Genomic DNA, 20859 nt, shown 5'->3' with positions numbered 1-20859 from the left:
TTTCCGGGTGATTTCCTAGAGTTTGCCCGGTAGCTTCTAGGTCCCTTCTTCCGCGGGAGCCTTAGGGAGTTAAGGGTAACTTCCTTAAGGGAAGTAGATATCGTTATAGGTACCTAGATTATCGACTATAGGGTGTCCTATAATAATTACTTAGTAAAGAGGTTAACTACTTAGTAAGTAAGTTTAATATTTAGCTTCCCTAGCTATTTTTAGCTAAGATAAAAAAGCCGCTACCTTAACTTTTAGCGGGCCGCCCCTTAGATATAGGAGCGTTCTTTATTCGCGATTATTTACTTTAATATAGTATATAGGTAGAAGAGATCGCTAGTACCTATAAGTAAATATAACTTTATATCTTTATATATAGTCTTAACTACGCTATTAACCCTTTAGCTAAAGTTATAATAGCGGCTAATATAGTAATAAGCTTACTATTCTTACTATAGTATATATTCCTTAGAATATATCTTACGATATAGCCTTAGTATTATCTATACTTATAATTAAGCGCCCTCTAAGCTAACTAAAAGCCTACCTTAGTTAGGGTATAGATAACGGCCTTTTAAGTAGTAAATATCCCTTTATAGCTATAGTCTTTAAGTTATATAGGTTATATACTTAAGATCTTATCTTTAGCTCCTTCTTATATAGCGACTTTACTAAGGAAGATATTAATAAGATCGTTAGCGCCGTTAACGCTATTAGCTTTATTATTATAATTATTATTATTATTATTAACGCCGCTAAGCTCCTTTTAATATAACTTAATTTTCGCGTTAATACTAGCGTTAATATAGTAAACGTAAAGTTATTACTATAATAAAAGGAAAATATATAAGAGTATATTTTTAAGGGCTTTTTCCTTATCTATAATAACTATAAAAGGCGCTAGGACCCTAACTTTAAGGCGAAGCTTATTAAAGCGTTTATAAAGCTACTAAAACCCTTCCTCCTTCTTTATATTAATAAAGCTAAAAGTAAAGTTAGCTATAGACTATTAATTAGTAACTTTAGTAGCCTAAAAGAGATATATCTTAAACTAGTTTATTTTATATATATTATTAAGTCCTAAGATTTCTAGAAAGCGCTTCTATATCTACTTATACTAAGGGTATATCTAAAAGATAGCCTCGACTTTCTACTTATTATTATCGTCGCTAAATTTAACTATATACTTAAGGCCGCCGCGTTAAAGGTAATCGATAAAGGCCTAGGTTATAGTCTTTCTACTAAGGGCCGCGGTATAGATCTTCTAGCAGTCGTTATATATATCTCGCTAGCGGAAGAAGCTCTCTTTAATAGAGTCCTTAATAACCGAGGCTATCTAGCGAGCTAGGAGGGCACGATACTTAGAAAGGCTTCTCTCGAGCTCGTACTATACTTAGGTTCGGCGGCGATAGACGTTATAAGCTAAAGGGTCGATTAATTGCCTATAGTTATAATAACTATCGTTAACGCGAAAAGTCTACTTTTAGTAGGATATCCTTATTACGGATATAATAATCTTAACGGGGTAGTTAAGCTTCTATAAAGAAGCTTTATAAAGGCCGTTACTTAACGAAGCTCGCTAGAGGCTATAATTATAAATAAATATAATATATATAGGTAAGACCTGCCTATTAATCTTACGCTTACGTAAGCTAGAGCTCTTAACGATAGCGGCGCTATAACTGCGATAGAAGCTCTAGAGGAAGTGGTAGAGCTCGTTAAAGGAGTTAAAGGTTAACGAGGGCGGCAGAGGAGGAATTAGCAGCCCGACGAGCTCTTCGGCAGGCTCTTCGGCAGGCTCTTTAGCAGGCTCGTTAAGGATAAATCGTAGGTCTATCGCGAATAGCTTTACTTTGCGATGTAGGTAGGAAGGGCAGATTTCTCCCTTAGCGGGGCTTTACGCTACGCTTAGCGCGGCTCCCTCCTTTGCCACGTTGGTATAGCTAAATTAGGTGGCGGGGCCTGGGCGGCCGGGGTACGCGCAGAAAAAGTAGATCGTCTGTGCAAATAGAGACTTTTGTCTGTGCAAATAGTAATACTCTTTTTTAACTAGTATAATATGACTAAATTATCGCCGATCGGGTAGCCGTTGGACGTCACACTGAGCTTATCTAGGCCAGGGGGGGCTATGTCGCATACAGACCAACTGCCATAACGACCACTTATATAGCGCCCTTAAGAGCGCGTTCCACTTTTGCCTGTCTATATAGTGTAACACTATCCCGTATATTAACTGCCATTGCTTAGGGGACAAGGGGTATAAGGCCAAGGTTAAATAGTATCGTGTGTTAGAAATGACCTGATGCCGCATAGAGCGAAACTCTAATAAATAGAATACTGAATGCATTAGATCTTGGCTGCGACGTCGTCTAAGTTAAGGTAGCCAATGCCTAGCATATAATGAACTCTTCGCAGAGTAACGCTAAGAGCTAATTTTACTGTCGGCCGAATTAGGAATTTGAAGCTAACGCAGCCGGCCATAGAGAAATATTTATATCTTGACTACTCGCATTCTGTCTTCAACTGGCCACTAATTTAACCAATACTCATCCCGAAATCATTTATTATTCTCTTAAAGCAGCTGTTCTGCCACTAAAAACCAACTAGCCAATATGAAGGTCTCCGCCGCCATTTTAAACGCTCTTACCGGTTTAGGTTTAATAGGATCAGTGACAGCACAGAGTGTAAGTATCGCAACTAGATCTTAAAGAGTATTGTACTTAAGCTAATACTATTCAAAAATATAGTGTCAATCCGCCCGTGACTGTACGCTCAGCTACTATTGTTGCAGCTCTGGTTTTTCCTCAATTTGTTCCCAGAAAACTATTCCCGTAAGTTCTACCTATCATTGATAACGAATCAGAAGGAATATGCGGACTGATATTTGCGACTATAGGGCCAGGATTGCTCCGGACCGTCTTAACTCGGCTCAGCCTGTCACGCGTCTAAAGACCTAGGCCGCAGTTATTTAGGCTCCAGTTGTTAGAGTCTTTAAGTGTCGTCGCGCTCTGATTGACCGGCTATAGGGTGGCGATCAATTTAATTCCATCAATTTGGCCTCACCATTGAGTTGCGTTGACATTGACAGCTTTTTCACCATTGGTCCCGTTGAGTTGAACCACCTGCCCTCAGATGGGGTGTGAGGCGTACAAGCACGACGAAACAAAGAGTGAAGAACGGGGGCCAGTAATTCAATTGTTGGTCTCTAAAGGACCTCGGATAAGAGCTTGTGGTTATCCCTTATTGCTTTATACCAGACAGCTGTAGAGACAGCCTCTGCCAGCGCATCGCAGCCCCACTTCACTTTCGCCCCGTGGTTCTAATCAGAGTTCCCCACGTTCGGGCGCACCGAGGAACTTCTGATAGAGCTAACGGAGATAATAGAAGGTCAACTAGCCTAATCTCTGCATATGTTCGTATGCAGTATGCCTAGTTAAGAAAAGGCAGGCTTTTGCCACGTCATCCGATCCCATAATAGCGGATAATATCGCAGCGGAAGCCCATAGATCATCGCGGGCATAAAGGCTATTAAGTCACTATAGGGTCTAAGGATCAGAAAGGTAGCCATAACCGCGTTAAGCCATTGCCAGAGCATAGAGGTTGCGAGTCGGGCAAAACCCCGTCTATATCAGCGAGTAATGGCCCCTTCGATATAGGGCATTAAAGCAATGAAAAAAGCCTCTTCCTCCCCCGAAGTTAAGGTAAAGGACCAAATGGATAAAAGACGTGGCTGATAAAGCGGATACGCGGAATCCTAGGGCATCAGGAACTCAGCTAAACGTGCAGATTAGGAATCGAGGGGGTCGTATGAGCGGCGTAGAGTCAGATAAAGGAGGGGGCTATGCATCAGATACAGCCGACTGATAGGGATAATGGGGAGGGACTTGCCTAAAGTACAAGGCGGTGGGGAGCGGCGGGGAATTTGCAACGACCGACTTTACCGGCAGGCAGTTAGAGGGCTGGCATGATATACCAAACCTGCCATGATTCATTCAGCGATGACAAGACGTACCTCAGGTCCGCAATATCCCGACTCCAGCTCCCCAGTCAAGCACAGTTAACCCCAGCCAGCGGCATAACCCGCGAATTTCCTGCACTTATCATAAACATAGTATGGGGCAGTTGTGACCGAGAATCCATCCTCTGCGAAAAGTTTAGATTAGCTACCAAGACTTCCATAGTGTACCCAGGCCGGAGATGGAAGGGATAGGGGGGAAGCGAATAAGCACAATTGCGACTACCTGGCCTGTTCCTCCTGGGTTTGGTTCAGGCCCGGCCGTGTCACCCCGCGACTACACACGCGAAAATCTCACGAACGCTACTATGTTCTGATCTTGAAGGGCTATGGCATCTCACCAGAGTAATGTCAACAGCAACTAAATCCTATAGAGGTATGAAACATACTCAGGCCCTCTTCCTCCTGGAGGCGAGTTGATATTGACCAAAACGCCATGCCGTCATAACAGCCAAACACTCATGCGTCCCTTCACCGGGCAGATTAATGTGCCGGAATCTATCGCTCTTCAACAATTTGCCTGTCAGCTGCCGCAGCTGTCCCCGTGCTTCCTCTGCTTGTGAGAGTCCAGCAAGTCATCGTCCCTGTAGTTCTCTGGCAGCTCAAAATCTACGTCTAGAATATAAAATGATGAAGGACTAAGTGACCTTGCGAAGTAATTATTCGCCCCGCCCAGCGGTAACAGTTTATTAGTGCCTCATCGCGCTCGTGGTCCTTGCGCAGGAGCAAGTTGAACTTGAGACGGACGAGATCAACTGCATAATAAGTCCTCCCATCACGCGTAAATGAGAATGTCGTTGCCAAGTTGCGTCGGAGACTGACTTGGAAATGAAGAGTCCGAAGTGAAAAAGCGAGTAGTTCAGTCGGCAGAGGGCTAAAACACCTTCGAGCTGGCGGGATAGAGACATAGGTTCAACCAGGCTCTCGACGCTTGGTGTTCTCTCAAACCGCCACTCAGAGAGCTGTGTGTGTTATCGTACTGTCTGCCCATATTCAAGTTGATGGAAACAATGTCAGCCGCAATCTCGATGGCTTCCTCGACGGCCACGCGCAGAATCGTCAACTGTACTGATTCTGTCCCCTCGAAAGTGCCTCCCGGCTTTGGAAGAACTTGAACACCTTTTGGCGAAGCTCTTTTAGTTGTCTGGAATATGCAGGCCAGCTCGTTTTGGTCTCCGTCGGTGCGCATGTTGAGAGAGCGCATCTAGCTCCTCTTGCGGACCTCGCTGCAGAGTTGCATGACGTCTGAAAAGTCGATGGTCCCTTTTCCCGCTTGTGTGTCGTCATTGGTATTGCACCAGATATCGGAAAGCACCGTGCTCGGAGTTTCTGAATTGTCAAGGAACATGGTTTCGTACATGTTCATACTTGACTGGAAGGGCAAGATAGGAGTGTGAGCGAGGGGTGACGTTGAGGGACGGGAATCGAGCATGTCCATGAAGATCTCTTGGTCATCCGGATCGAGGTTCCTAAAGACGTGAGCGGATTTGTCTGAGTCGTTAAAGCATTGCTCTGCAGCCAAAATGGAATCAGCACCTGCGCCTACCCGTCCTTGGAAAATACTGTAAGATTCTCTGTAGCCTGCCGGCCAGAGCAATTTTGATGCGGGGCTGTCCGTTGGCTCGAGCCATGGCGTCTAGGACGTCCAGCCCGCTGGTAAGCGGCTGTCTTGGGCCCATTCAGAGGCATAGTCGGGTGACGCGAGGCAGCTTTGTCGCTAGCATCGTTTTCGGGACCTGTCTTTCGGGGCCTTCCGGTTTTTTTTCTGAGGGGAAAGAGACAGCGGCGATGGTTGACCTGGCAACCCTCACAGAGGCCTCTGGAGCCACTGCGAGACGCTTCGCAAAGTATCTTCCGTTTGTGGCACCGCTCGAAAGCAGAAGGAAGCTCCGAAAACTTGCTAGGCGGCCCGGTGACAGGACCGGAGTCGCCCATTGTGGATGTCGACGCAGCAGCTTCTGAGCCGAAGCCTATGCCTACTGTCGCAAGAGACCTGGTCTTGACCATATCATGTCTGCCTTTTGGGGGCCAAGCAAAGTTGAACCAGCTCATGTGTGGATCACATGCACCCTGGGGTCGTAAAGTGTTGGTAAGTTGCTCGACATCTCGTTGGTCTGCCCGCATGCCATAGCATCAAAGGCAGGGCTGCGAGTGCGGAGGTGATAGCTCAAAACGGCAGGTCACGGCGGGCATAACCATGCAGTGGGCTATCTAGTAACGCATTCTACCCAAACGCAGTTGGGTACTCGTACAGATTCACCGCGGCAGTAGACTGAAGTGCGTGCCAGCGTTGGTCGACCTGACCTCCCCGATTTGACAAAGCTCAGAAGTTCCTTTGGGGTCAGCGACCCGTCATGGGCCTTTCCCCGTTCATACCATCGGGCGGGGTTGCGGTGTGCCATCGATATGGGTAGCCTGAAAGCTCCAGAGTTATGGCGACTTTCAAACGGCAGCAGTTTGTCGTCAGGAGCTTGGAAACTCTCCGGCAGCAAAGACTTGACGGCGTCTTTCACCGTTTGAACTTGGCTCCCACTGTCTCAAGTACAAAACTTTGGCTGTGCCCCATCTTTGACTCATCGATATTTCTGTCATATTTGACAACTACCACTCCTTTTATAGACCCTCAATTAGAACCTAGTTGATTCCCAAGTACGCTTTTGGCAGTGCGTGGAAGAGAATCAGAATGAACACCCCCTTGCGCTGCAGGCCCCAGCACGTCATTCGACAGCGGGAGCGTGGATACCGTGCAATCCCATGGCAATAGGGAAATCCGCCTCAGCCCGTCCCATCTCAGTCATGGTCTTTGCGTCTAGGCACAGCAGATACGACTTTTTCGCGGAGCCGTCCAAGATGACACTCAGCACGATACCATCGTCTTCATCCGTAGCACCAGGTCGGGCAACGAAGATGGGTTCGCCTGGGGAGTGTCCCTTAGGACCGCACCAGATAAGCGCATCGCGCGTGTAAAGATCCGTCTTCACGAGCGAGTCGGCAATAGTGCTGAGTCCGCGATTGCATGTGCTGAAAACATAGCGATATGGCTTGCATGTATAGGCTGGATTAATAGTTGGCAATTCGCCGGCATGAGGATTGGAAATGGAAAGAACTTCGTCCGCAGTTGCTGTGGCCGCTTCCCGGGATGTCTGCTGGTGTAGAGGAATCCTGAACCGCCGACGCACGAAGCGAGGGTTAAGGGTCTCGCGTCTCTTGTCCTGGACCCAGTGCTCCCTAGTAGCACTATCACGATTTAAGATAACGTCATAATAGAAGCCCATTATAATATCGGTTGTATCGAAGTGAATGTAGTCCATGCAGATATCGGTGCGCTGTACGTTGTTCTCATCATGTGCGTACTCCTCAAAGGCGTTGATCGAGTGGAAGAAGAAGCCGGCTGGGGTAGAGAAGCGGGCGACAACGCCTTTGCCGTGGCGATCGACAACAAGCCACTTACATAGGTTAGATTTATCAAAAGGCTTCATGGCTTCCACGAGATTGCGCTCCCATGGAATCTTAGCTCCCCACCAGCCAAAATGTGAGGATGGTATGCAGAGAATGACATAGTTGTCCGTCAAGAAAAAGCTGTGGATATATGCAGGGCTGATACCAGGTTCTGAAATGGTGGCCAGGATATCGGTAGTTCCTGTTGACGCATTGTCACGGAAAACACGATAGGTAGCTAGTCGGCCGGGCTGAAGGTTGAAGTTAAATATGTCTCCAGTCTTGACATCCCGCTGAAGGTGAGCGCAAGAGAGAGGGCCCTTGAGATGTGGGTGGAGGCGGCTCTGGTCGGTGGAGCCGAGAGGTTCCAGAGTATCGGGGTCAATATCCTGAAAGATATATTGGTCGGTTGTGAGGAAGACGTTGCGGCTGCCAGTGCGGTGGCCAGCACCGGTATGCGCCTTGGTGGTCAGGCCGGGCATGTTTCGATGAACGGCGACGTTGTTGTTAACGTGGGAGGGCGCGAAGAACGACATGATCTTGGCCAGTATACCCACACAGGGATCCGACTTTTGCGCAAAAGAGATACCGGTGCGCCATCCCTTCTTCTTAATCCTGTCAACAAAGTCGTCTGCCTGTCGCCGGGACGAGTAGGTGACGGTGGTGGCACCGCCTGCCGCCGCGGGCGGGACAATGTCGAATTTGTGCGTGTGGGCAAAGCCATCGAACCAATGCGAAACCAAGTGAGTGCCCCGGCTGGTGTTTTCAACAGCGCTTACTCCAGGCCCGGTACGGTACAGAGCACCGGCTGCCCAGGCCGGGATGGAGCCTCTGACGTGCAAGTCCAAGGGGCCCCTATGTTCCTCGAGCCCAACAAACTGGGCTTCATGTCAGCGAAGAGGCGCGCCTGAAGGGTCGACCGAGAGTTGCATTACACCAGCCTCGTTGGGCCAATCTTTCCACGACTCATTGCAAAGGTTGTCGGCCGTCAGCTGCGTGTCGACCAGCTCGTCGTCGACGGTGCGGTGGTGGACGCTTGTTGCGTTGAGACTCATGGTTGAGGTATTTGCAAGACGAGCAGCGGTTGTTGAGGCAAGGAAAACCCGGAAGAGCCGCTTGATTTTCTGCTGGTGGTGACGAGCGTAGCTGTGAAAAGGCAGCCTGTCAGGATCTGCTGACGGCTGCTCGGCAGGCTAGGCAGCCACGTCAGAGACTCGGCTGCCTGCAACAAAATATATACCAGTGGGGAGAATGGAGAGGGGACCGTCATGTGTCGAGGCTGGGGCCATTGTTGCATTAGTTGTGTATCTGCTTTGCCAATGCAAATTGGGAGACAGTGAACAAGGAGCGCCCCCTTCGAAATGTGGCAAATTCATGTCTGTCATATACTACTGGCTTTCCACGACTTAATATTACCGCTCATGCTCCAGTGCATATCCAAGCATTCGAGTTGGGACCTCTGTCCATTGATCCTGGCATGCTGGTTGCCCTCCCCATGTCTCCTCGCAGGCCCATGTTCCGTTGTCGTAGCATGGCGACACGCGTCCCTCTAGCATGGTTGGCCAAGCGATACAAAGAAAATCAGCCGTTCTCGTCCAAACATAAACTGACCGACCTTCCCCCTCTGTCGTGCATCAATGACGGTGGCTGCACGCCCAAGTGGGTAGCTCGGCAGACACGCACCCCTTTAAGCATGCCATCGAGCTATTAGTGACGCAGGGGGGTGACATTGACATAGCCACTCGCTGGGGTTCTCGCCCAGTTTTGCAAACTGCATCACCAAATGAGGTTGCGGCTGGGATCGCTATACGTAAAGTTACTTAAAGTTAACCGGCGATGACCACAGTAATTCAACAGCTATCTGATATATGCTCTCTTTCCCCTTTCTCCTTCGTGTTCCCCACCTTTCCGTGGCAATACCACCCGAATATCCCCCTATAACTCTCTGTCAGCAGGACGGAGACTTATTAACTATACCAATAATACCTCCATTGGAGGTGCCCCTATTTTGCTGGTAGTCAAGTGGTATTTGCAGTGTTTGACACTCTCGTTATCTCTCCATAAATCCAAAATGATGATTGCCGGTATGGTTTCTCTACTGTGCATGCGGTACTTTGCAGAATTGGAAGCCCATTCTAACGTCGGCGTTGAGCCAAAGAATTAAGCGATTTTCCCTTTTGGTGATCTCTGCCAAGACTTTTCACAGCATTTCTTGCCGATGCAGATATCGCAATCCATGTTCCGGGGTCAAGGGTCCTGTCATGTTGGCTTCCGGAACATAATGCTACCATATCGTAGTTAATTGATGTAAAGTATGTGACTGGAAGAGGACATTATGGGCTGGCGACGTCGTGATAGAGATGGCGATACCCACAGGTGACATCAAACCACATTTACATGCAACATACAGCTCTTGACGTTAACGCGCTCCTTGTATGACTCTGCCTGGGCTAGCCTTTCCACTCGCTCGGCCTCAAATTAGGAATCGTCCAGTTTCCTGAGCTATTAGAGGATCTTTAGACAGGGGAAGCAGGAGAAGCAGTGGCGGTAGTTGTAGAGTGTGTCGTCTGCCCGAGAAGCTGCTTATTTCATTTCATAGCTATAGATGTGTTATTCATGCAAATCGAGGCCATATTGCTTTATGTTGACCCGAGTTGACCAGGGCCACGCTTGCAAATTGGCGCGGCCTAGCGCGACGCCAAGGTGGGGATTTCGTGCGAAAAGAGGAAATGTCTCGTGCGAAAAGCATTGCTCCCGACGAGATTGGTGTTGCATACATTGAGAACCCTGTCCACATCAATTACCCCCCATTCAGTCCATCCACCCCAGTAGCCCTAGTCCGGACACCCTGACCGAAGGCATAGTTACCAAGACAACAAGGCTTGCCAAGGAGTGGGTGTTATACTCTTCTTTAGTTTGTTAGCCAGCTCTCGCCCTCTTTGATACTATAGCTATAAGTAGGACGGCTTCATCGCATCTTGGGAGATTTAATAACTGCATAGGCCAGATTCCTTATCGCAAAATGCATCCGTTCATTTTTACTATTCTGCTTCTCGCGTTTAGCGCCCAGGTCCCATCCACCCTGGCTGAGCCCGAGGCGCTGGCGCCTTTCCCAACAGCAGGTGACGATAAAGTTATCATCCCCGAGACATATATCGTTGTTTTAAAGACCGGCACCAATACCTCCGTCCGTGACGATATCCTCGCCAAGCTATCCGACGAACCTGACCACGTCTATGATAAATTCCTCAATGGCTTTGCCAAATCTCTAAGCGAGACAGAGGTTGAATTGCTCCGCAATAACCAACATGTAAGGATTCTGCCCTGAAGCGGTATATAAGATACGGGTGTTAAAAGTATCAACTATCTTAGGTTGATTACATTGAAGAGAACGCTGTCCTGCTTGCTTCCGGCACAGTCGTGCAACCCGGTAGTGTAGCGCAACCGAATTCATCTTGGGGCCTTGCCCGTATCTCGCACAGAGAACCAGACGCTGGCAACTACGTCTATCACAAGAGCGCTGGTAAGGGAACCTGCGCCTATGTGCTAGACACTGGTATCTACGATAAACACCCTGTAAGTTAAAGTGGTCGGACGGCATGCTGTGTGTGGGCTAATAGAAGTATAGGACTTCAAGGGCCGCGCGAAGCAGATCAAGTCCTTCGTCAAGGGGCAGGATACTGACGGTAGTGGCCATGGCACGCATATAGCAGGCATTATTGGCAGCGCTACATATGGCGTAGCCAAACGGACCAGGATCTTCGGAATTAAGGTGCTTAATGATTCCAACAGGGGCAATGTTGCGGATGTCATCAAGGGTATCGAGTTTATCGAGGAGCACAAAAAAAAGCACAGCTGCCCGAATGGCGTGGTTGTCAGCTTCGCGATGGGAGATCGTAAATCGCGGAGCTTGGACCAGGCGGCAGCGAAGCTTATTGAAACCGGCGTCTTTGTCGCTGTCGCAGCCGGCAACTCTAATACCCCTGCAGACAGATACTCGCCGGCCTCGGAGCGAAGCGTATGCGTCGTTGGCGGCATGCAGAAGAACGATGCGTTGCTTTATATGGATGAGTCCTTTGCCTCCAACTTTGGCTCGGCTGTCGATATCTTCGCCCCCGCTAGGGAGATCATCTCGACGAGCAACAGCGGAAAGACGAAGTCTTATTCGGGCACGTCCCAGGCTGCAGCTTTTATCGTTGGCCTCGCGGCGTATCTCGGCACACTGGATGGTCTGTCAGGCACTGCGGCACTATGTAATCGAATCCGCCAGCTAGCAACGAAGGACGCCATTGTCGACCAGCGTAGTGACACCGTTAGCCTACTGGCCTTTAACGGCGCGACCTAGCAGAAGCGGAAGAACTGTCAGCCAGATCTGTTAGATAAAAATGCGCAATAGGTCTTCTCGCATAGATTTCTACCAAGCCCTCTCACAAGACAGACAACTTGCAAGCCTCCCCTCATATACAAGAAGAAAGCTGAAGCAAGTCAGTATTTACTCTCTTATATACTGTAATGGTTGTTTTTAAAAGAACAGTTATAAGCCCGGGAGGCAAAGTTAGGAATCAATTGATTTCTTTTTGTAACGGGCTAGGCCATAGGGGTCTGGGAATCCCCTATTAATTGACATCTTCCGCCACATTTTCTGCTGCTTGGGCGCATTTACGCCCATTGATTGGAGTAATCAGTACTTTGATTTCCACTAAGGCACCTCTCCTATTCTGGCTTGCCTTGACAATTATTCAGCGTTTAAAGCCAAAGGCTTGAAGACTCCCCACTAGACAAGCATAAGTCTTACTCCTATAAGGTTAATGTTGAGGAGAGTGGGCATAAGAGGCCACAGTCATGCTTAGTGGACCCAATAGTCATGCACAAGGAAGCCTGCCTGACCAACATGACTCCCCTAGCCCAAGGACATTATGTAGGCCTGACTTAGGTATAGGAACATCCTAATGCCCTCTTTTGGCTAGCTATGTGTAGTCACTGTACCTATATAAGCCCCTCCCTTGTCCCAATAGATAGACAAAGACATGCATCACTAAATTCACCTTTCTGTGCCCCTATTTCTTCCACTGTGCTCTCAAGCCCCTGCTTGAGAGTTAAACATCCTTTGGCTTCATATACCAAAGCCAAGCATTTATCTTTTGCAGCGCCTGTTCCTCCTTTTTGCAATCCCATACCTTACGCCTACTACGCATGGTTTTGTTTTGTTGATAAAGCTTCAACCTGTCTAACTTGTTTCTCTTGTTCTCATCACTATTCGGACCCACCGTGTTTATTCGTTAAGCGGATGGAGGCCTCCGCTGGTGTCTCACAGGTCCCGGGCGCAGTTGACTGGTAATCCGGTAATCGGAACACCGCGCGGGCCCATACCCGGCGACATCATTTCCGCAGAGCCAGCCCTGCGAAGCTAGCTTTTCATTGAGCCTGCCGCCCAGAGACGGCAAAATCGAAGTTCCGGAACGGTAGGGCCATACGCAAGACTTTCACTGTGGTCTTGTTCACGCGCACCACGCTTCACCGACCTCCTCAGGGTCTCCCTCCTCCCCCGCCGCCGTTACTGCAACGATCATGTCAAGCGCGGTAGCAAGTTTCAGGGTCAAGGCGGCTATTACGCACTACCTGCTAGATCTCAAGAACACCAAGCCGAAGAACACAAGGCGAAATAATCGTCCCAAGCAGGAAGAATGGAAGGTAAATACGCACGCAGGCCCTGCTATATTCATGTAGAATCCATGCGAAATGCGTTTTACTTCGTATACGAGTAGTGTTAAGCTAACTGGCCAGACTGCCGAGACTGGGCCATTTTATTGAGTTAACGCGACAACTATGACGTCCAAACAGCCACACTATCGAGAACAAACCTTAATTATCATCTCCGGCAGACCTGTCGGTGTCAAAACTAACCCAAATGCGCGAACACGGCTGATGCCCAACTCTCGTCCCGTTCCTCGGGGCATTGGCCGTCCCTAGAGATGACCGGTCTTCTATGATCTACCGCCCAGTGGACGCCCGTCCACGCCCAAAGCATCATAATGAATGGCTATTTCCAGGCTAGAGGCACGGAGCGTGATCAATTCATGTGTTGTCGCCCGGGTTTTAAGCAACAGTGTGCAAATTCCTTTAAGAGAAAGATCCGGCGAGCCTGCCTACTACTGTGTACCCGTATGCACTCCACTTTTATCATAAGTAGTGCCTAAATAAATGAGCATGGATACCTAGAATTATGCTTAAAAAGTAGGCGGCGGTGCCTGGCGAGGCATAGACTGGCGCTAAGGGAGGATTTCATGCGAATAGAGAAGTGTATCGCGCGAAGAGCATTACCCAAATACAACTGCGCATAAGTTGTTAGCAACCAACTAACTGCTAAAGTCTCGGAGAGATTTAAGCATAGCACCTAGTAAGACTAGGGTTTCAAAGCCAGCCGATCAGGGATAGATTAACTAGTATACCTTGCAAGGGACCATTCTGTTCCAACGTACGTTATTACACCATTCTGCATTACTTGTTTGTAAAGCTAGAAGGCAAGATACTGTACTTGCCGTTCAGCTGAAGTTTATAGTGAAGCTGAACTCCCTGTTGAGCTGACCAAACAAGCGTCATAATAGGGGAGGGGAGAGCCAGCTGGTTCCGATTCCCGAGGCCTAGGTAAGAGCTATGCGAAGGTAGCTTTACCTACGAACAGAGCAGTTATCGCCTTAAGAGGCAACCGGCTTGCTTGGATTATAAAAGGAGGAGCCATTCGTCTTTTCAAGAAATTATACTTCATCCCTACTTATATTCCATTCTACAAGTGGATGCCTGCTTTGCACATAAGTCACGGAGTCTCCCAGCTTCGAATACAGATTACCAGCTTATCATCGTCAAAATGAAGACCGCAACAGTTCTCACAACTTTGGTCGGACTAGCTACCTCTCTACCGCAGAATTTTCCTGTACAATTTTCCCCTATATTAGGCGACGGCTATAAGAGGCTTAAGCCAGGGGGTAAGGGGCCTGCGACGAGTAACATTATTCCACAACCCGTGCCTGTCTCTGGCAATATCGTGGACGTGCCGGCCCAGGTGGACAAGGCGAAGGAGTGGGCGAAAGAGCATCCTAAAACAGTAAGTGTGTGAAAGGCCTCTAGTGAGTTGATACAACTAACTAGTCCCTATGCTGTTTACTATCAAGATAGAAAAGAAAGAAAGAAAGAAAGAGAATCTACTACATAAGAGCATAACGGCATTTTATAGCTTCGAGCCAATGGAAGGTTCTTGAAGCTAGGCGGCGCAGCCGCCGTTAAAGCGGCTTGCCCGTTACATTACCTCCCTCCCGTCCAACGTTTCCTCTTCCTTGGGATCGTGGCAATCTGTGTCAAGATGACTTGAGAAGGTGACACTCTTTTTATGTTTCTTCCATTGCTTCCATGCATCAGTGTGTCGAATAGTGGGAAGGGGCTCCCACGTAGGCTGCGAGTAATCATGCCATTTTACGAGCACCTTCTTATGCGTACCTTCCATTCTTTCATCCAGAATCCTTTCGACGAGGTACATTTCTTGGCCGTCCACCAGCACCGGTGGGGCACTCTCTTGATCGATTTTCTGCGAAGGCAATGGGTCTCCGGGTACTGGCCGGAGTAGATCGACGTGAAAGACTGGATGGATACGTCCAGGCACATCCAACCTATAGGCATGTGGGCTGACTTCGGTGAGCACTTGATATTTGGCATGTAACCAATCGAGCTTCTTGCAGGGTCGCGATGTTTTGACATTTCTCAAGTTGAGGTATACCCAATCCCCAGGCTTGTATCTCGGTGCGGCTGTCCTGTGCTTGTTGGCTTGCGCTTGCTGTATTTCCTGGGCCATAGCTATCGCTGCTTGCGCAAACTCCGTGGCATCCTGTAGTCTCTGAATAAAATCCTCCGCTGCAGCTTCTTCCTGTGTTGTGTCTTCCGTGCTTCGATGCTCAACTAACTGGATTGGCTCATTGTGGTAGCCGTGCATGAAGAAGAACGGACTCAGTCCGGTGGAGGTTGCTTCCGCTCGTTAATTGTCGCCATCGCGACTGGAAGCAAGTCCAACCAGTTCTCCTGCAGATAGTTTGTCCATATCCGAAGAATCCTCTCTACCTCTTGGTTCATTCGTTCTGTTGCACCGTCGGTTTGTGGATGGTACGCCGTTGACAACCGCTGCTCGATCCCTAGCAGCTGACAGAAGTGTTTCCACATACCACTGACAAACTGGGGACCCCGATCACTGGTAATAGCCGTTGGGATGCCATGGACAGGGTAGTGTCGTTCGAAGAGTCTTCTTGCAACCGCTTCTGAAGAAATATCGTGTAATCCTTCGAGTTCGACGCCTTTGGTGAGTCGGTCCGTGACCACCATGCAGTTCGTCGCGCCATCTTTCCCCGACGGTGGGAGGTCAGTAATAAAGTCAATGGTAATTTCGCTCCATATGCGTTGCGGAATAGGGAGCGGCTTTAGGAGTCCTTTCTTTGTATCCCTCCAGATGGTGTTTCGTCCGCAAACCTCGCAGTTGCGCACAAACCGACGTACATCGCTAGCGGCACCCGGCCAGAAGAAGCGTCTCGACAGAGTCGAGTACGTGAGGTCCCTTCCAGGATGTCCGGTGATATGAGAGTCGTGAGTTTCCTGGATGATCTTCGTACGTAGCGGCTCCGAACCGGGTATCCAGACGCGTTCTCTAAAGCACAGCAGGCCCCTATTGTCTAACGAGCATTCTGAAATGCTGACAACCTTCTCCTTCTGTAATCCTGTTGGCAAACTCTTCGCTCCATCTGCTACCAGCTTCGTGAGTTCTTGATAGAGCTTGTCTTCTTGGCGTGCGGCGTGCCACAGCTGCTGTAACTCCTCATCTTCAAATATCCTGATCTCTTTTCCGAAGTTGATTTCCTGGGCACCATCGGTGTTGGTAGACAATGTCGATATTGGGACCCTTCTAAGGTGGTCGTCTTGGAATAGCCTCATAATGCGTCCCTTTAGTCGTTCATCGGAGTAGTTTGCCGGCATATCCTGGTCCCGTCGAGAGCGCGTCAGGCAATCCGCCCTTGCGGCCCGGCCTCCATTCGAGCTTGAATTGGAACTTGGACAGGAACTCCGACCACCGCACTTGTCTCTCTGTCAACCTCCTTTCCGAGTAGAAGTATCTCAGGTTCTTGTGGTCCGTTAGGATCTTGAAGTGCTCTACTGCCCGTAGCTCTGGTTCCCACTGCTCCAAACATCTGAGAATGGCGAGTAGCTCCTTGTCATGGATAGCGTAGTTCGCTTCGGCTGCCGAATGTTTCTTCGAGAAGTATGCGACAGGTCGTACCAGTCCATCCTTATCATCTCTCTGCAGGAGCACGCCTCCCGACGCGAATCCTGAAGCGTCCGCTTTCCTATAGTCTCCTTTCTGGATGGAAGTGTGCAGGATCGGGGCCGTGATCAACAGGTCCTTGAGCTTCTCGAAGGCTTCTTCGCACAATCCATCCCAACGGAATGGCACGTCCTTCTTCGTTAGCCGCGTTAGCGCTCCGCTATCACCGAGAAGTCTGGCATAAACACCCTGTAGAAGTTCGCGAATCCGATAAAACTCCTCACGGATTTAATATTCGTCGGGGTTGCCCATCCCTTCACAGCCTCAACCTTCTCTGGGTCGACTCGGATCCCACACTCCGCCTCGATGATGAACCCAAGGTATTTCACAGCCTTGACTTCGAATTCGCTCTTGTTGATGTCCAGTTGCAGCCCAGCGTCCATCAGTCGTTGGAGGACCTTGCCGACTTTGTCGCGGTGGTCTTGCAGGCTTCCAGAGGAGAAGATCAGGACATCGTCGATATACGCTGACACAAAATCATCGAGGTAATCCTGGAGCACGCTGTTAATATACCGCTGAAAGGCTGCTGGTGCGCCTGTCAGGCCGAATGGAACTACCAGCCATTCGAAGGATCCATAGCGCGTTCTGAAGGCTGTCTTTTCTTCGTCGCCAGGGCGACCCTGATCTTATGGAACGCTGCTATAACATCTACCTTGGTGAACCACCTTGCCTTGGCTATCGTTCGCAAGGTCTCGCTCAGTAAAGGCAAGGGATAGCGGTCCCTCTTCGTTATGTGATTCAAACCTCTGTAATCCACGCAGAAGCGGATGCCTCCGCCGGGCTTCTTCACCATAAGGACTGGTGCTGCGGCTGGCGAGCTGCTGACTCTAATAAATCCCTTGTCGAGTAGTTCTGTGAGGGTCTTTCGTAGCACCAATAGCTCCTCGCGGGACATGCTGTAAAGCGGTCCCCAGGGTAGGGGCTCCTCTCGGCCATGCTCGTCTTTCAGCACTTCGATCTTCAGGTCCACACCTGGCCGATGAGGGGGCAGCTGGTCGGCCAGTTGCTGAGAGAAAGCTCGAGACCACTTGTGGTACTGTGGTGGCAGCTTCTCCATTACGTCAGTCTTCGGTTTCGGTCTTAGGGCCTTGTCAATATCCGCCATTGTGACCGAGTGAACTCCAATGCCGCCTTTGCGTTTGTCACGGCGTGCTTCTGCTAAAAAGGTTGCGGCCATGACATTAGAGACGTCTAGCTGAGGAGGCTGGTAACGTCGTCGGTCTCGTACTTGGACTCCATTGGACCCGATCTCGAGATATCCTTCCTTCGCATGGATGTGAACATCCTGGTCTTCCATCCATCGTTTACCCAGGATCATATCCCAGTTCAGATCGTCGATGACGTACATGAAAACACGATGCTGCTGATGTCCATCGAGGTCGATCGACACATACGTGATCTTGTCGATTTTGACCTCCTTGCCGTCTCCCGCTGCATTCTCCAAGATGCGCGGCTGGACGCGTATATGTGGCAACTGGAGAGAGTGAAATGTGCGCTTGCTGACCGCGCCGTAGCAGAGGCAGCCATAGTCGACAAGAGATGGCACAAAGTCTGTGCCGTTCACCCTGACGTCTGCTATGAACGGTTCTCCGTCCATTTTGCTTTTCCGCTCACATCCCATTCTCTCACAGCCGCCGCGTGTCCCTAGTCTGAATCTTCATCGCTATGAGAAGAAGCATCGTCTTCGGCGATCTCGGCTTTAGTGACCGCTGGTCGTGAAGGGTCACGGCATTGACCTGAGTGCGTCGGGTCGTGTTTGCGGGTCGGATAGGCGCAGCCAATGGACAGCGCTCGATTCTGCAGTTGTCTCTTCCACAACGGAGGCAACGCCCTTCACGGTAACGGGCGTCCATCTCGGCCTGGTCGACCCACTGGGCACGCTTGCCCAACAGCGCTTGGTCTTCTGGTCGCTTGGATTGGTAGCCATATGTGTTCTTATCACTGCGGGTGCGCGCAGCGTTCACTTTCGCGGATGCTTGTAGAGTTGGCTCCCATTCCATCATATCCTCTCGTCTAACTTCGGTTTTCTGGGCAGACTGTTTCTGGGCAGACTGGCCTCCATGGTTCTGGTAGTTGTCATAGTTGTCCGAACTCTTTGTGTTGCCTCGGGCCTTTTCCACTGACCCAACAGTTCCATCTGGCTGCTCAGCGAATCGCACCTCCTCGCCAGCCCAACATAGCTGCTGATGGCAGAGGGGTCAGAGCCTATGAGGGCTGCTTTCATTTTGTCGTTTAGTGCCTCCTGGAGGTAGGAAATCTTGCTGTCGTCTGGCCAATACTCGGCGTTGGCATTGGCGATCTCCCTCTCAAAGCGGGGGTAAAAGGACGTGAATGGTTCATTCTCTCCTTGCTTAATCGAATGCAGATTGCGTGTAGCTCTCTGCTTGCGATCCCTCTCCCCGTACAGCAATTCGAGACGGTTGAGTAGTTCAGCAACATTGAACGTTCTCTTCTCGGTTTGCATCTCCACAAATGTGGTCACGTTGTCTTTAGCCTTGCCTTCTAGGCTCATGAAGATGTACATAAAGTGGCCTTCTGCATCTCCAAGGGCTTCTTTATCGACTCGTAGCTTTCCTTCGGTTTCTAGTTTCCAGCTTCGCCACTGGGCCTTGTCGCCGCCGAATTTAGGGATGTCTCGTAATTTGGGGCGCTTGGTTGGGTGAGGGTTGTGATTGGCGCCCACATGGGTGTCCTCGATGGGGACAGCCGGGGTGACAGATGGCATTGGCTCTAGGAGTTCAGACGAACGGGCTTGCTGGTGTTGTTCCAGGGCAATAAAACGTTCTTCAAACAGGGTATTTCTTCGGGAATTCTCTTCTCTCAGACTTCGTATCTCGGCAACCAGGGCGCTGAGGACGTCCGGCTGCATGTTGTTGTTATCTTCGGCCATCGCGACTTCGCTGAATGCTAATGGCTCCGATGGGACTCGGTTACTTTGGTGTCTTCAGTGTCTTCAGTGTCTTCGGTGATCTTGATAGTATGTGAAAGGCCTCTAGTGAGTTGATACAACTAACTAGTCCCTATGCTGTTTACTATCAAGATAGAAAAGAAAGAAAGAAAGAAAGAGAATCTACTACATAAGAGCATAACGGCATTTTATAGCTTCGAGCCAATGGAAGGTTCTTGAAGCTAGGCGGCGCAGCCGCCGTTAAAGCGGCTTGCCCGTTACAAAGTGACTCTTCCTGCAGTGGACGAACATTCACGATGCTGATGCGACGGGCAATTGTAGACTCTGGGTACAGGCGTGGCGCTAACGGGGGGGGCCGCTCTGGCCGCTGGATTGGCGTTGTCCGGCGCCGGCGCCGGCGCCGGCGCTGGAGCCGGAGCCGGAGGGGGGTTGGTGTCCGGGGCCCTACCGGAGGCGGGGGCCGCGGCGACAAACCAAGAGAAGACTGAAACCCCCGAGGACGAGCAAGGCACGGTAGAAGCGTTGGGGAGGGAAGATCCACCTCCTGAAGAACCAGCGACAACGACAGGGCCTCCGACCGATGTGACAATGGAGGACGCGCCTAACGAGTCAGAGACGACGGCGAATCCAAAGAGTGATGAGAGAAAGAAAAAGAAAATGGAGGAGAGGTTGATGCGCTGTCGACAAGCAGAAATCGTGATTAAAAATGGGTGGGATTGCGAAAAGGAGGAGCAGGCACTGCAAGAGATGAACAGTCGGCTTAAGGGCATGATGCCAAACGATGTTAGACCCTGTGGCAATAGGGTTTACTCATGTCTTAGGGAGCCCCCGAGCATTTGGCTTGAAAAGCTGAATAACTGTCAGGGCAAGCCGGGATGGAAGGACTGCCTTTGTGGGGATGGTACTTGCTACTCCGATCAATAGGCGCAAATAGAGACCAATTAGCAGAGATAGTGGCGGAACATGTCAGAATATATTAGCGGATGGACAGTACTTTTACCTGAAAGAAACAGACAATCACCGAAAATAAACGACGAATTTTGACCATAAGCAATACCTCTACTTTTGGAGGGGGATCATTAGGCATAAGGGGCTCAGCCTGGAATTCCCAACACACGCATTTGCCCATTGTCACATACCTCATGATCCAGGTGG

At 49.7% G+C, this 20859-nt stretch overlaps 4 protein-coding genes across 4 annotated transcripts; 1 reads left to right on the top strand and 3 right to left on the bottom strand.

The window, feature by feature from the left end:
- Positions 1-5207: 5207 nt before the first annotated feature.
- On the bottom strand, positions 5208-5634 carry HRG_00465 (uncharacterized protein; the record flags this gene model as incomplete). Its single annotated transcript, XM_044858936.1, has 2 exons — positions 5208-5515; positions 5550-5634. 2 exons carry the CDS (start codon positions 5632-5634, stop codon positions 5208-5210), a joined length of 393 nt encoding a protein of 130 aa, XP_044725336.1.
- A 1086-nt stretch (positions 5635-6720) lies between these two features.
- Positions 6721-8496, bottom strand: HRG_00464 (retinal pigment epithelial membrane protein; the record flags this gene model as incomplete). The annotated part of the gene is made up of 2 exons (XM_044858935.1): positions 6721-8319; positions 8377-8496. The coding sequence occupies 2 exons, from the start codon at positions 8494-8496 to the stop codon at positions 6721-6723; spliced, it is 1719 nt and encodes a 572-aa protein (XP_044725335.1).
- A 1967-nt stretch (positions 8497-10463) lies between these two features.
- Positions 10464-11786, top strand: HRG_00463 (subtilase family domain-containing protein; the record flags this gene model as incomplete). Its single annotated transcript, XM_044858934.1, has 4 exons — positions 10464-10751; positions 10814-10871; positions 10932-11017; positions 11070-11786. The coding sequence occupies 4 exons, from the start codon at positions 10464-10466 to the stop codon at positions 11784-11786; spliced, it is 1149 nt and encodes a 382-aa protein (XP_044725334.1).
- A 4641-nt stretch (positions 11787-16427) lies between these two features.
- On the bottom strand, positions 16428-19686 carry HRG_00462 (reverse transcriptase (RNA-dependent DNA polymerase) domain-containing protein; the record flags this gene model as incomplete). The annotated part of the gene is made up of 6 exons (XM_044858933.1): positions 16428-16724; positions 16785-16928; positions 17021-17416; positions 17467-17520; positions 17587-18368; positions 18921-19686. The coding sequence occupies 6 exons, from the start codon at positions 19684-19686 to the stop codon at positions 16428-16430; spliced, it is 2439 nt and encodes an 812-aa protein (XP_044725333.1).
- Positions 19687-20859: the final 1173 nt, after the last annotated feature.

The sequence above is a fragment of the Hirsutella rhossiliensis genome (genome assembly GCF_020360975.1).
Source record: "Hirsutella rhossiliensis strain HR02 chromosome Unknown scaffold00001, whole genome shotgun sequence".
NCBI lineage: Eukaryota > Fungi > Ascomycota > Sordariomycetes > Hypocreales > Ophiocordycipitaceae > Hirsutella > Hirsutella rhossiliensis.
This window is presented reverse-complemented; position numbering and strand designations above follow the sequence as displayed.